The sequence below is a fragment of the Neopelma chrysocephalum genome, unplaced genomic scaffold, assembly GCF_003984885.1.
Source record: "Neopelma chrysocephalum unplaced genomic scaffold, ASM398488v2 Primary Assembly neopelma1_59, whole genome shotgun sequence".
In the NCBI taxonomy this organism is placed as follows: domain Eukaryota; kingdom Metazoa; phylum Chordata; class Aves; order Passeriformes; family Pipridae; genus Neopelma; species Neopelma chrysocephalum.
The window spans coordinates 12,542,506-12,555,458 of NW_020897714.1; the positions used below are offsets into that span (position 1 = coordinate 12,542,506).

General features: G+C 40.0%; 1 protein-coding gene across 2 annotated transcripts in view; it reads right to left on the reverse strand.

Annotated features, from left to right (window-relative positions):
- FGD6 (FYVE, RhoGEF and PH domain containing 6) overlaps window positions 1–12,953 on the reverse strand; it is a 79,957-nt gene that overhangs the window by 32,410 nt on the left and 34,594 nt on the right. For both annotated transcript variants that reach the window (XR_003533674.1, XM_027679904.1), the window contains exons 6-8: window positions 5,702–5,853; window positions 4,748–4,904; window positions 4,012–4,099 (exon numbers count right to left, since the gene is read on the reverse strand). Coding sequence is in view for 1 of the 2 variants with exons in the window: in XM_027679904.1 (XP_027535705.1) it covers window positions 4,012–4,099; window positions 4,748–4,904; window positions 5,702–5,853 (397 nt within the window). In the remaining variant the exon portion in view is untranslated. The remainder of the gene's footprint in view (window positions 1–4,011; window positions 4,100–4,747; window positions 4,905–5,701; window positions 5,854–12,953) is intronic.

Below are 12,953 nucleotides of genomic sequence, written 5' to 3' on the forward strand. Positions count from 1 at the left end.
CAAAAAAATTTTCTCCTCTGAAGCATGCTCTAGTTGTTCAGACTAGACAGATCTTAAGTATACCTTCAGAAATTCGTAATTCTGCCGGATACACCAAAACACAACAAAAATCAACAAAAAGGCACACAAGTACTGTTTTTGTGATGAACAAAATTTCCTTATGTTCTTCTACCTGACAGCAGCCAGTAATTCTCTCTTCTTGCTGGGGGGCAGTGACTATCACTTCTTCTGCTGCTTAAAATTATCTTATGCTTCATTAACTGCCTTTTCTCTTGGGTTGTCTAATTTAACTAAATTAAACTCAAAGCAATTGTTCCCCAGCACATAACTGGCCTTGAGTCTGACAACTCTACTTCCAACCTGAAAAGCAGCAGTGTGCCAAAGGCTTATTTTTCACCCCCCTCACTATATCCCAGTTAAGGATAATTAAAGACACTCTCTCTTGACACAAAGACACAACCTTGTGTTGGGAAAGAGAGAACAGAGACTTATCCTACGGCAATCAAGAACCTGTTCATATAGCACAGTCTCAAGTCATCTACTCAAATCTTTTTGAGAAAAGAGAATCACCTCTCCTTCATTTCTATATGAAAACCCTGAAAACCCATCTGATCTTTGCTGTATAGAGCTTGAGGCCAGTATGTGAAGAAGTGGAAGTCCACTTACTGGACTGGAGAAGCTGTATAATTAAAGAGAAACACTGCTGAGCCATGCCTTTCCTTGACTGATTTATGAGCCCACCTGCTCCTGCTTTGGTTAGCACAAAAGTAACTCCACTTCAAAGCACAGCAACAATCTTGTGATGTGACCGAGTAGCAGCAGGTTACCAGTACAAAGCTGTCCCACTGAAACAGAACATCTAAATAGGAAGAAATCCCTGCTGATTTAGGCCTGACAGCTTCGTTTCCTGGATTATTTTCACTCCTCTGCTCTGACCCTCCTCCCCACAGTTCCCCACTGTCTTCAGCCTGGGCAGCTGCTCCATTGCTGCCTCTCACCCACTGCAACAAAAGAGATACGAGTGTTTTGCATCCCCCCAGATGTTCATATAGCACAAGTTTATACAGGCATTGCTCAATATTACACAGAGCTGTTGGAAGGTAACAAAGCAGATGGGTCATCCACACAGCTATGGAAGAGTGAGAATCTCAAGGACAACAGATGTGTGATAGATTGAACAGGCTGAATATTAAACAGATCCAAAATGACCACTCTCCAGCCCCAGTACAATTAAATTCTTGGTCTGACGTCTTTTATTGCTTAAACAGAACAAGAGAAAATCACTTTTCTAAATCCATCACCAGCATGGCAATCCCCCCATTCCTTTCAATAGCATTTACAGGTGTATTTAAAGCTGGGCAGCCACAGTAAGGTCTGCAGACTGGGGACACCCACAGCAACCCCCCATCAACACAGAATGAGTTTTTATTAGGGTCTAAAACAGCCTGTTCCAGCCATCATCATGGCTAGGCTTCGCGAACGAAGATTTGGGAAGGGCTCTACCCACATTTCTTGCAAGCGCGTTGGTGGCTAAAAAGGCCAATACGAGAAAGGCATGACCGGTTGCAAAAGGCACAGCAGAAAGACTCCTTGGATGGTATATTCTGCAAGGCTCGATTTTTTCTGCGTTGTCTTTTCTCCTCAAGAGTGATCCTGCGTGCTTTCTCAAAGGCATCAGCAGTGTTATAGATGGTGTGTCTCCAGGCCTCCCGATTGGAGGCCAGAGTAGACCAGTTATGGTGATCAATATGCCCGAGGTTGAGTTGTTGTTTCAGGGAGTCCTTGTATCTTTTCTTCGGGGCTCCTCTCTTCCGGCAGCCAGTGGCAAGTTCACCATAAAGCAGGATCTTAGGGAGTCGGTGGTCCTTCATCCTGGAGACGTGCCCTGCCCAGCGCAGCTGCGTTCTCAGTAGCATGGCCTCAATACTTGTGATTGCTGCCTGTTCAAGAACAGATGTATTGGTCACATAATTTGACCAGTGGATGTTTAGGATTGTACGGAGGCAGCGTTGATGGAAGCGTTCTAGGAGACGCAGGTGGTGGTGGTAGATGACCCATGATTTGGAACCATATAAGAGAGTAGACAGCACTATGGCTCTGTAAACACTGATCTTGGTACTTTTCTTCAAGTGTTTATTACGCCAAACTTTTTTATGGAGTTTTCCAAAAGCACTATATGCCTTCGCTAACCTGTTGTCTATCTCCCCGTCAATCTTACCATACGAGGAGATGAGGCTGCCTAAGTAATTAAACTGTTGGACTGATTTGAGCTCTGATTGGCCGATGGTGATGTGGGGATGATGGGGGACTTCCTGAGGTGCAGGTTGATGGAGAACTTCAGTCTTCTTTAAGCTGACTTCCAGCCCAAAGAGCTCAGCAGCATCTGCAAAGTAGGATGTTAAACGCTGCAGGGCTGCTTCTGTGTGGGCAACAAGGGCGGCGTCATCAGCATAAAGCAGCTCCCGGACAAGATGGTTTAAGGTCTTGGTGTGGGCCTTCAGACGCCTTAGGTTGAATAGGCTTCCATCAGTACGATATCGAATGTAGATACCATCCTGATCATCGAGGTCTGCCGTGGCCCTTTGGCTGTTCCAGCCACAGTGACAGCTAATGATCATGAAGAATTCCCCTTCAACATCTGAGTTTTGTTTCAGTGCCATTCATCCCTGACATCTCTTGCTTTGCTGTGTATATTGACACTGGCATTTGCTCTATTATGATCCTTTGTTCAACCTTTTCAATTAAAACCTCTGAACTTATCCAAAGCTCTCCTGATTTTGAAGTGTATAACAAGCCTATACCACGTCCTAAGTCAATATCCTTTTAAAATAAAGCAGCTCCCCAAATGCCATTTTATTGTTTAATTTCATCAGTTAAAAGTCATTAAGATTTTCCCCTATAAAGTATTCCATATAAGGAGTTTTCCCCCTTTTTTCAACACCTGTGAGTTTAATGAGATGATTAAAATGAAAACAGTCACTGTTAATAACTTGGTAACTGCTGCTTAACACTTTAGTCTGTATCTCCCACAGCATCACTAGTCTAAGTACTTGCTGGGGAAATGCCAATGAGCTGTTACAGAGCCAAAAAAAAAGGTCACAGAGCATTTTATTTTGCAGTTACTACATAAACAGAGGCTATTTTTAAATTGCTCATCAAGAAGCAATGGCTCTCAAAAACAATGCCTTAAGTATTTCCAAATCCTTACAGGAGCCATCCCCCTCTTACAACAAACACATCTCAAAATACTTCACAAAGGAGGCCTCTGTCACTGCCCTCCCCTTACAGACAGAAAAACCCACTGCATCATGGAGATGACTTGCTCAAGGTCACCCAAACATGCCAGTGCCAGAGCAGGGTACAGAGCCCAGATTTCCTAGTCCCAAATCAGCTCCTTAGCGTACAATGCCCCCATGACAAGTTTTAAGCACTTGTAAATGTACACTAAAAACGTGTTCTGCCTTTAAAACAGAATGGATTTTACGGTCAAAACACCTGGGTGGGGGAGAAATGGAGAAGCTACTACCAGAAGTTCACAGCTGCATAGACATCTTTCTTCTCCTAGCTCCAATTTTCCATACTGCCTTTTTCATTTGTTAAAGAAGAAAAACCACCCAACCTCCCCCTCCCTGAAAAAAGGAAAACCCAAAGCAAACAGGAGCATTCCAATCCTTAAGGAAATGACAGGCTTCTATTACCACAGAAACAAAAACCACCACAGGTTTCATGTTTTCCATGTACTGCTAAATGTACCATCAGAACACACCACAGTGTTAGAAATATTAGCACCTTGCCTGTGTATCTTATCTCAATCAATATTAACAATGAAAGCCTCTAAACCCATGCCACGTTTTAAAAAGAGCTGAATATATTGTGCCATGTTTTTTAAAAAGCCTCACATATCCAAAGTCAGATAAACATGCTTTACAGATGGATACAACTGCCTGAAAACAGGTTTCCTGGGGCGTGTGAAGACTGGCTTGTTCAGCCTGACAAAGAGCTTGACTGTACCTGTCAACAGGAGCCTGTATTGGGGAATCCTCTGAACTGGCTTGAGCAGATAGTGCTTGAGGGCCAGACTAGCACAGCGAGGGCTCATCTGAAAGAAACATGCAAAATAAATGATTCCATGGCTGTCAAAGGCTCCAGCAAAAGAAAACATGCCTAAAAACAGCTACTGATTTATCATTAAGAAGTGTGACCACCAGTGTTAAACACCAGACCAGTGTTAAACACCACACTACAGAGCAAGCATGGAAGACTGCATGCAAAATTACCCATGCGTTAAAATATATCAGTAAGCGCTCATATGCTGTGGATTCAAAACAGGTGCTTTGACTTAGGAGGATGAGAGGTGAAACTTTCCAGAAATAAAGGAAACAGGATGGCAAGGGCAACATGCTCCTTTGTGATCCCTTCAGTGCTCATTAGGCAAAAAGACAGAGAAGACAGGAGTGCTCACTGCAGAAGTATTAATTAATCCACACTTCTAAAGACAACACAGAATTAAAAGATTCATGTTTCAAAAATGCTAATTATCTTGAATTTGCATTCAAAATAATGCAAATCTGAAACACCAAGTCCTTAAAAAGGCCTCTTGTATTCTTCATGTCTCAATCCAAGACTGCAGCAAAAAAACCCACCACTAAAACACAAAAAAATTGAGGACAGTTTCTAAAGCCTTGCAGAGGATCACAATTGCTAAAAAGTTACAAAATAGGATATATCTTACAAAAGAATACAATACCTCGAAGTCTTTGACTACTGAAGCAAACCCTGCATTCTTCTTACACTGTTCATCTAATAATGCAACATTTTTATCAAATTCTTTGATGTAAGTTGAATACATCTTTAGGTAGGGACCCTTTTTAACAAATATATCAGCAATTCTTTGATGTTCAAGCCTAGAAATAGAAAAAAAAAAGGCACAGTTAGAGCTAAAAATAGCGTACATCTTAACCCTACAGCAAAACATCTATCCCTTTCAGAGTAAGATGTGCTAGTTTATGTTCTGAACAAAAGCTTACAGTGCAGCAGATAGGCATCCATCTCAGTGGCTACTCTGAAAAACTTTATTAGGCACACATCAACGCACTAGTGTTAGATGACAACCACTTAATACACAGTGTTTTTTAAATGGTCTTCAACTGTTTGAACACTTTAGTATAAGGTTGATTTCTGAGGAAATGGATCTTCAAACTTAACAGCAAGTCTTTACCCATTCCAGTGCCTTTGTCAGTAGGTTTTGTATTGCTGATTTAGATCCACCCACCACAGTAACTGAGAATGGACTTCAAGGGGATTGTGGCTGTCAATCAGTGCTGTTTCTGATCAGTAAATCTAAACTACCTCTAAAATGTGAACTAGTCTTCAGGACAGCCTCCTTTTCCCCTTAAGGAAATCAGTGCACTTACCATGCTCACACAGGGACCAGAACTTTCAATTAAAAATTAAATTTTAAATAAAAAGTGCGATTGCTACAAAAACGTATTGGCATGCCTTGTGGACCTTTGTATACATCCAAATGGCAAACAAGCACATCTAAATGAAAAATAATCTCCTATACTTTCAAAGTAAATTCTGTCATTTAAGAAGGCACGTAAAACACAAACAAGAGTCAAGCCATGATCACATGGAGTCACATAAGCACCACAGATAAATTTCAACATCAAAGGAGTGGTATCCCTTTATTGATAGTCACCAGTGAGATAATCGCTCTTCCAGTTCCCTCAGGAGGTCCCGATTGAGTTCGTAGAGCTGAGGTAGGTAATAGAGGATCTGATTCAGGATTCTGTCCTCAATCACTGGCTTTCCAAGCTGCCTAGAGGCATGCGCCACAGCATCCCGGAAATCCTGCCAGAGTACAAAGAAGACAGAAACCCCGCTTGCCATGAGTGAACAGCCTTCAAAGCACCAACACAGAGAGCACAATGGAGTTCTCATTGCAGACATTCCAGGCGCTGCTCCCTATTACCAAAGGCAAGGCGGGTACCATCTGGGTTATGTTTCCCTGCAGCTTCAATTTACTCCCCTGGGACTGCCTTAATCCCTTTGGTTTAACACTGGAGCTTTACTTTCTTGCTCCTGTATGCATAATATAGAAGTTTTTCGTTATTTTTACAACATACCCTTAAGAAATGTGGTGGTATTACATATGAGGAAACAAGGAGGGATAAACAAAGCTTGTACCTGCAAGGTTGTTGGCAGCCTTGTCTTCGTGCAAATATGTAAGTCAAAAAGCAAAACTGTTATATCACTAATATGATCATAGTATCGTACTTAAAAATCATAGTAGTGCTCATAAGTCATCTACAACTGCCATTTTGGAAGATGTTCCTCGTGGACAAAACGTAGGGTTACAAAAAATTACTATATGTAGCAGCTCTTCTATATACAGGAAAATTAACATCTAACAAAAAGATATTGTAATAACATACGGGAACCATGAGATTTCAAATGTTAGCAATGATCAAAACTAATACCGGTACCTTCCAAACATTTAAAGGGAGAAAGAAAACCCTGTTTACTCTTGAAGAATCTTATAGCATTTTTATGCTAAAACCAGCTCCCAACAGGACAGAGATGAGGCTGGTTGATCCTTATTAAACTTCAGAACTAAAATCTTGGCCCCACACAAGTCCGCATGGCCAGGATTGAAACTCAGTATCCATTACACGAGGTATTTTCTCTACTTACATGCAAACAAAACTTTCAAAAAGGTTAGTAATTTAGCATTTCACTTGAAAAACAACACTGACAAAAACAAACTGACAAAAAAGAAAATACAAATTAGGTGGCATCATGTCTCACCTGAATTTGGGCAACAGTGGACAAAAGAGAATCAATACATAATAGCTCTTTCTGAATTTGTGGTTAATGAAACCTGGTAGCACATGCACAATTCTCTTGGTATCCTGAAAAAGGTGACCATCAACATACTTTTAAGTACAATGATGAGTTATATTTTAAATGTGCATGGGGTCCACACCTGCCTTTGAAAATCTGTATTGTCCTCGGGTTGGGGGTGGGGGAGGGAATTAATCCCCCCTTTTCCTTCTCCTCAGGTCTATTACTACCAGTCTTACTAGCTATCTCATCCATACAGCATCTGGTACTATTTAGGGTCCCTCCAACTTAAACCTCAACTTTCCCTGCTCTCTCTCCTCATTATGTCAGCTCTGGGCAGCATGAGCTCCAGACACACTTTCTTGCTTTGTGACCCTCTGGGTCACGAAGGCTGTGGCTGGGCAGTTCTGGCAAGAAATTGAAAGGAGATACAGGGCACTGGCTGTGCTGGGGGAAGGCTGAGAACTAAATGCAAGGGAGTTAAAAAACAGATGGCGTTATTCATATGGAAATGTCCGTTTTACATCCTCTGTGCAGACTAGTGACACATAGGTTAACTACCAGCTGCATCTTATGGGTTTTTCTGACCCTAGGGCATTACTTAACACTGAAATGATACATGGAATTACAATGGCAACAGCTCAAATGAGACATTCTGGAGAGCTTCATGCAAAATGCATCATCATATTATGATAATTTTCTCTTCCCCCCCAAACACATGCACATACAATATACTGTATGTACTTTGCCATAGGATGAAACAAGAATGTTGTCTGAATGTCATAAGACTACTCGCACGATGAAAAGAAAAGCATTTTGTCTGTACGGTAATCAACAACCCAGGCTTTCCCCTGACCAAACAATAAAAGGAGAGCAGGGAGCCAGGTTTAAGCACTAGATAACACAGGAATGTCATCTGCAGTTAAGAGCATTTATTTAACTTCTAGATACAGCATTCAAAGAGTCTGCAGGGTGTTTTCCAAACACAGATTTGGTTTTTCAACTAGCTTGATCCAAAGTCCATCAGCTTCATCATGCCATGAAAGGCTCTATCATTAAAACAGCCAACCAAAACTTTGTTTCATCACCCCCTCTGCCCCCTTCCGCAACTGAGTAAAATGAGGAAGCCTTGCAGAGAGGAAATGCAGGGAAGAAAGATAACACGAAGCTTTCAAATTACATGAACCAGCCTGTGAAACAACAAGAAGTAAACTTCATGGCTTTATTTTTTCCTTTTCTTTTTTTTAATTATCAAGTCTTCACTACTGACTATGCATTTGTCATTGTAATCATATTAAGATTTATTTTTAACCTGGCAGTGGGTGTGAAGTAACTGTCATGCCAAGTTCATCTTGAGATAAACTTAAGAGTTGAAGGCAGAGAGCACATGCCTCGGGGTTGGGGGTGGGAAAAGTCAAACAAATGTAACAAGGTTGAAGTTAACAGTGTTTACACTTGAAGGTACTGGCCTTCTGAGAAAGTAATTTCTTATCCAAAATGAAAAAACATAGAACAGGTCTGGTTTAATTACCAGATGTAAAATAAGTTAACTTACAAAGTAAACCCTGAAATTTCACTCCAAAGGGTGGAAGGTATTCAGATGACAACTTTTTAGATGAATGACTTACAAATTAGAAATTGCAGTAAAAGTAATTGAAAGCCCCAGAACCTAGCTCCTTCTAAAACTAAATCTGTTCACTGCTAAATTAAAACAGAATTGTTCTTGCAAATAATATATACATTGCTCTGATATCTATATATACCTGGGTGAAGTGATTTACATTGCAAACATATTTAGCGCATAGTTCTATATAACACTGCTGAAAAGCATTGCTTTCATCAGTCTGTTCGAAGACAATCACCTAGGTTGTCCTAGAAATTATTCTGTTTGAAGCAATGCAGCAATTCATTACAGTGAATTTTAAAGAGATTTTCTAATTGAAAATGCGCCTTTCAAATATTACTATCTTATTCATCAAAAAACCTCCAACCAACCAACACATCCCCAGCTTGCCTCACTTTGGAATTAATGTGCTCATTTCACTGAAAAACATTTGCAACTCTAGACAAGTTTCATATGCTGCATGACAAAACCCAGAATATTATGCTAGTTATAGTGAATCATCTCAGCTTTTTACCAGGATGATTTTTTCCTTTTAAAAGAGGGGAGCTATTGTACACTTTCTGAAATGCTCGTTTACAGTTTCTACATTATATTCTGGTCCAATAATAATCTTATGATACCACGTTTTACTGCTTAGGTAAAGGTAATTGTCTTCACACAGCTACTTCCAGAGGACACCACCCATCACCGCCCCTGGGAAGAACATTCTTTCCAAACCAGAAACAGTTTTAGTTTATTCTAGACTGAGATAGCATCCTGCTGGCTACTTGTCCCTTTGAAAATCTAGTCTAGGCATATTAAGGGCTGAGTACATAACGCTGCCGAATTACTGCAGATATAACACTTCTAACTTGAAAACGTTTAAGGAATTTTAATTATCCTATTAGTATACACTCCCCCTAGAGCTGTGCAGTATTTGAGAAGGATACCACCACCGCTGCTTGTGTTTCCTCCCACCTCTCCTTCAATGCAGCTTCTTTAAATAAGCAAAGTGCCGTGATATCTGAAATAATTCTGACCCTGTTGTGAATCATACACGGTCAGCACTTCCCCTCTGCAAAGGTCCTGACTCACAACCCCTCCCAGTTCTTTCCACTGGAGGATTCCCAGCCCACAGCAAAGCGACCTACCCACATCAGTCTACGGAGCAAAGGAACAAGCTTAGTTGTAAACCAAGAGGTATAGAGCAGACTAAACCCTCCCTCAGCTGCTGGCTGGGTTAAATGAACCTTCAGGTATCTAATAGCTGAATGCACATAATTTCAAATGGATGAAATTAAAACTTCTTGGAAATTTAACAGGAGGAGGAAGTACTACATGATCTAAACATGGTCACGTATTTTCCTAAGTCTTCAACCAATATTCATCTTGGATCTGTTATCCCAAAAAATACCATCAGCAAAATAAAAATAAGTCATAATCCCTTCTGCTGAGGTACAACTTCCAGCTAAATGCACCTGCAGATAGCTCAAATATCAATTTAATTTAAGGAAAAAAAGTATGTTTGCACTTGGATGCTTTTCAAGGAACACACACACACACAGACATCCTATGAGGAGGGAGGAGGGAAGGGGAAGATGTTTCACGCTCTGGGGAACAGCCAGGCTGCTAGATATGACAAACTGTAAACATGACTGCTTAGGAATACAGCTACAGATTTCCCAAATACAGTATTTAAAACATAAATAGGCACTCCTAACGAGAGTCAGACTATTAGCTAAGTTAAACTACAGCAACTATAGTTAATGAAGACTATGACTAAGTGTGGATTGAGACATTTTTCAAACATATGAGATTACTTCTGGAAAGGTGCCAAGTAGTTTCACACATTTTTTTTCTCAGGTAGTAAAATATTTTATAAGTCTTTAACAACATAAGATAGGTAATTTTTTACAACAACCAATGATTTGACCGTGCCATTTTCCCAGAATGTTATTTCAGGGAATAGGCTGGGTAGTAGAACAATGTTTCCTTCTAAAACTAAACTATTTCATTAGTCTTCTTGATAAGAGGACTACAGTTGCAACTCATTGTCAAATACCCTAATCAGCAATTCTAAAGCACTTCAGAGACTAAAAATTTGTCTACATATTCACCTCAGACTGGTCAAGTATTGGAATTTTACAGATGGAGAAAAAGAAGTTGGAGGTTGAGAGAATTTTTCACAGCCAAACAGTAGGTCACTTGTAAGCCAGGACCAGAGGTCAGAACTTCCTTTGCTCCAAAGCCCATAGCTATTAATTTTTTTAATCTATATTTTCATGACATTCTTTTTCCAAATTTACTACGAATTATTTTTCACAATATTTGGGTATAATATACAAAAATATAAGCTTATAGATAGATAGATAGATAGATTATAGATATATATAGTTTTTGTAGAGAGAATTTTGCAATTGTCTTCTGAAAAATGGAAACATTAAATCAGAATTTTTCACTCTTCTAAGTGTATCTGGAAGGACACACAATAGAAAAAAAAAAAGACGTTCAACCTCTTATCTGCCTTTTCCCAGAAGAGGCTGATCTTGTGGCTGCAGAAACGATAAGAGGTGCCTCCTGACAGCTGAGAGTTCTAATATGGACAGAACAGAAGTCCAAGTCAGAAGCACAGATTTAAAGGTTCATGCAAAAGCCCACAGGCCTAAGTTTTTCTTTTCATACAGCAAAAAATTATACACTAAGCCTTGAAGTGAAGGAGTCATCCCAAAAAAGCAAGTATTCTGCTGGACCAGAAGCCTTGCTGCTTATATCATCACAGCAGGGAGGAAACAAAATTGAAAAGGTTGGAATAACAACAGGAATGGCAGGTTTTGGCAAAAGAACAAAATTCACACCAAAAAAAAAAGACAACAAATAAGCCAGGCACCTTACCCTTAGGGCACCAGGGTGCTGCTGAGGAGGTCCTCTCACTTGTGCAAAGCTAACAATTTCCAGAGAATGCCACAACAAAAAAGTACAAAGGGCACCAATACTGCCTTACTCCTTTTCCAGGAACACCAGGTGTTTTTAGGGCAGAGAGCAACTCCTATGTCACTTTTGTTTTACAGCCAGTTCACTGTTTTTTTTTTCTGCAACTGCCCTTAGGGAAGGAACAGCACTTCTATCTTCTCAACCCTTTTTTACCCCCAGGGGACCACCATGAACCATCTCACAAAGATGCATACAGAAGAGCTCATTTAATTTAACCCCCTTTGTTTTCAGGAGTTTCCAAAAGCATTTCACTGGAATCTTGTCCCCTGAAAGAGCACTACATCTAATGTTTGATTACACCCTCAAGCAATCCCATTCACCGAGTCTGTTTGATAGAGTGTGGAAAGCCAGTGTGGAGTCCCTTATCTCTGTTATGACCAGCTTATTTAGTATTTATAGAAGTGTCTTCAAGTGTTTTTTAATTTTCTCGAGACTTTTCTAGTATATCTTCAACAGAAGCAGTCAGATGAACTTACAGTGTGCGACAGTGTCCGCATATGCCGGCACCCTGGTATCTTGAAGAGTTGCTCCACCTAACTTGACTTTGTCAATATAAAAGAAAAAATGCTAAGAAACCCCCAATGGTACTTGTAAGAAGTTTGCAATCACATTCCCACCTTCTCAACTGCTTTAGGCTCCACTTCTAAGGCTCTAAGTCGTAGCAAATTAAAACAGTCCTATTCCTTGGCTCTATTAAATGCCATGAGCTGCATTTAACTGGCATTGGTAAAACAGACTGAGGAGAATAGTATTAATTTCATATCACTGTGAATGGAATTAGTTGCTAAATAACTAATAGATGAGTCAGAAGGTGTTACAGAACATCCCCTGACCAGCTAAATCTTTACTATGGGTAAAACAACCCAGCCTGGGGGCAATCTAAGTTCTAATTCTAGAAATTTGTCAGAAATTGCTTGACTGGCAGTTAGTAATTCTGACACTGAATCTAGTAAGCCAAAGTGGTTCAGCAGACATGAAATCTACAGGATAGTTTTATCAACATTAAAATATCATCCATAAGAAATATATTATTAAATTAAACAGATTTAATAACAGATTTAATGACATCTGTGACAAACATATACAAATCCCCAGGCATACCATTCTGTGGAAATAAAAATCATGTTTCTGCAACCTTTCTCAGCAATGGCAATTTTTATTTAATTAAGAACCATCCACACAGAGCCTAAAAACCAGTATAACAAGGACATTCATCAAGGTTCCCGCTGCAGTCCAACCAACAAGTTGAGGACAAAGTATTTCCTCAACTTCTAGCCTAGCATCCTCTCTGTTAGACCAGGCTGAATACATGTTGATTGTTATTGCTAGCCAATAAAAACATTCTAATAGCTTTTATTTGGCAGCTAGGAACTAGCACACTGTCATGAATAGAGTTGCAAGTTATCCATTAAAGGAAAAGCAAAACGCATCCTACACCACTGCACTTCTACACTGTGAGGACAACTTTATCTTAGAAATTCACTAAGCTCCCTACTATTTGCCCTTTCTCACA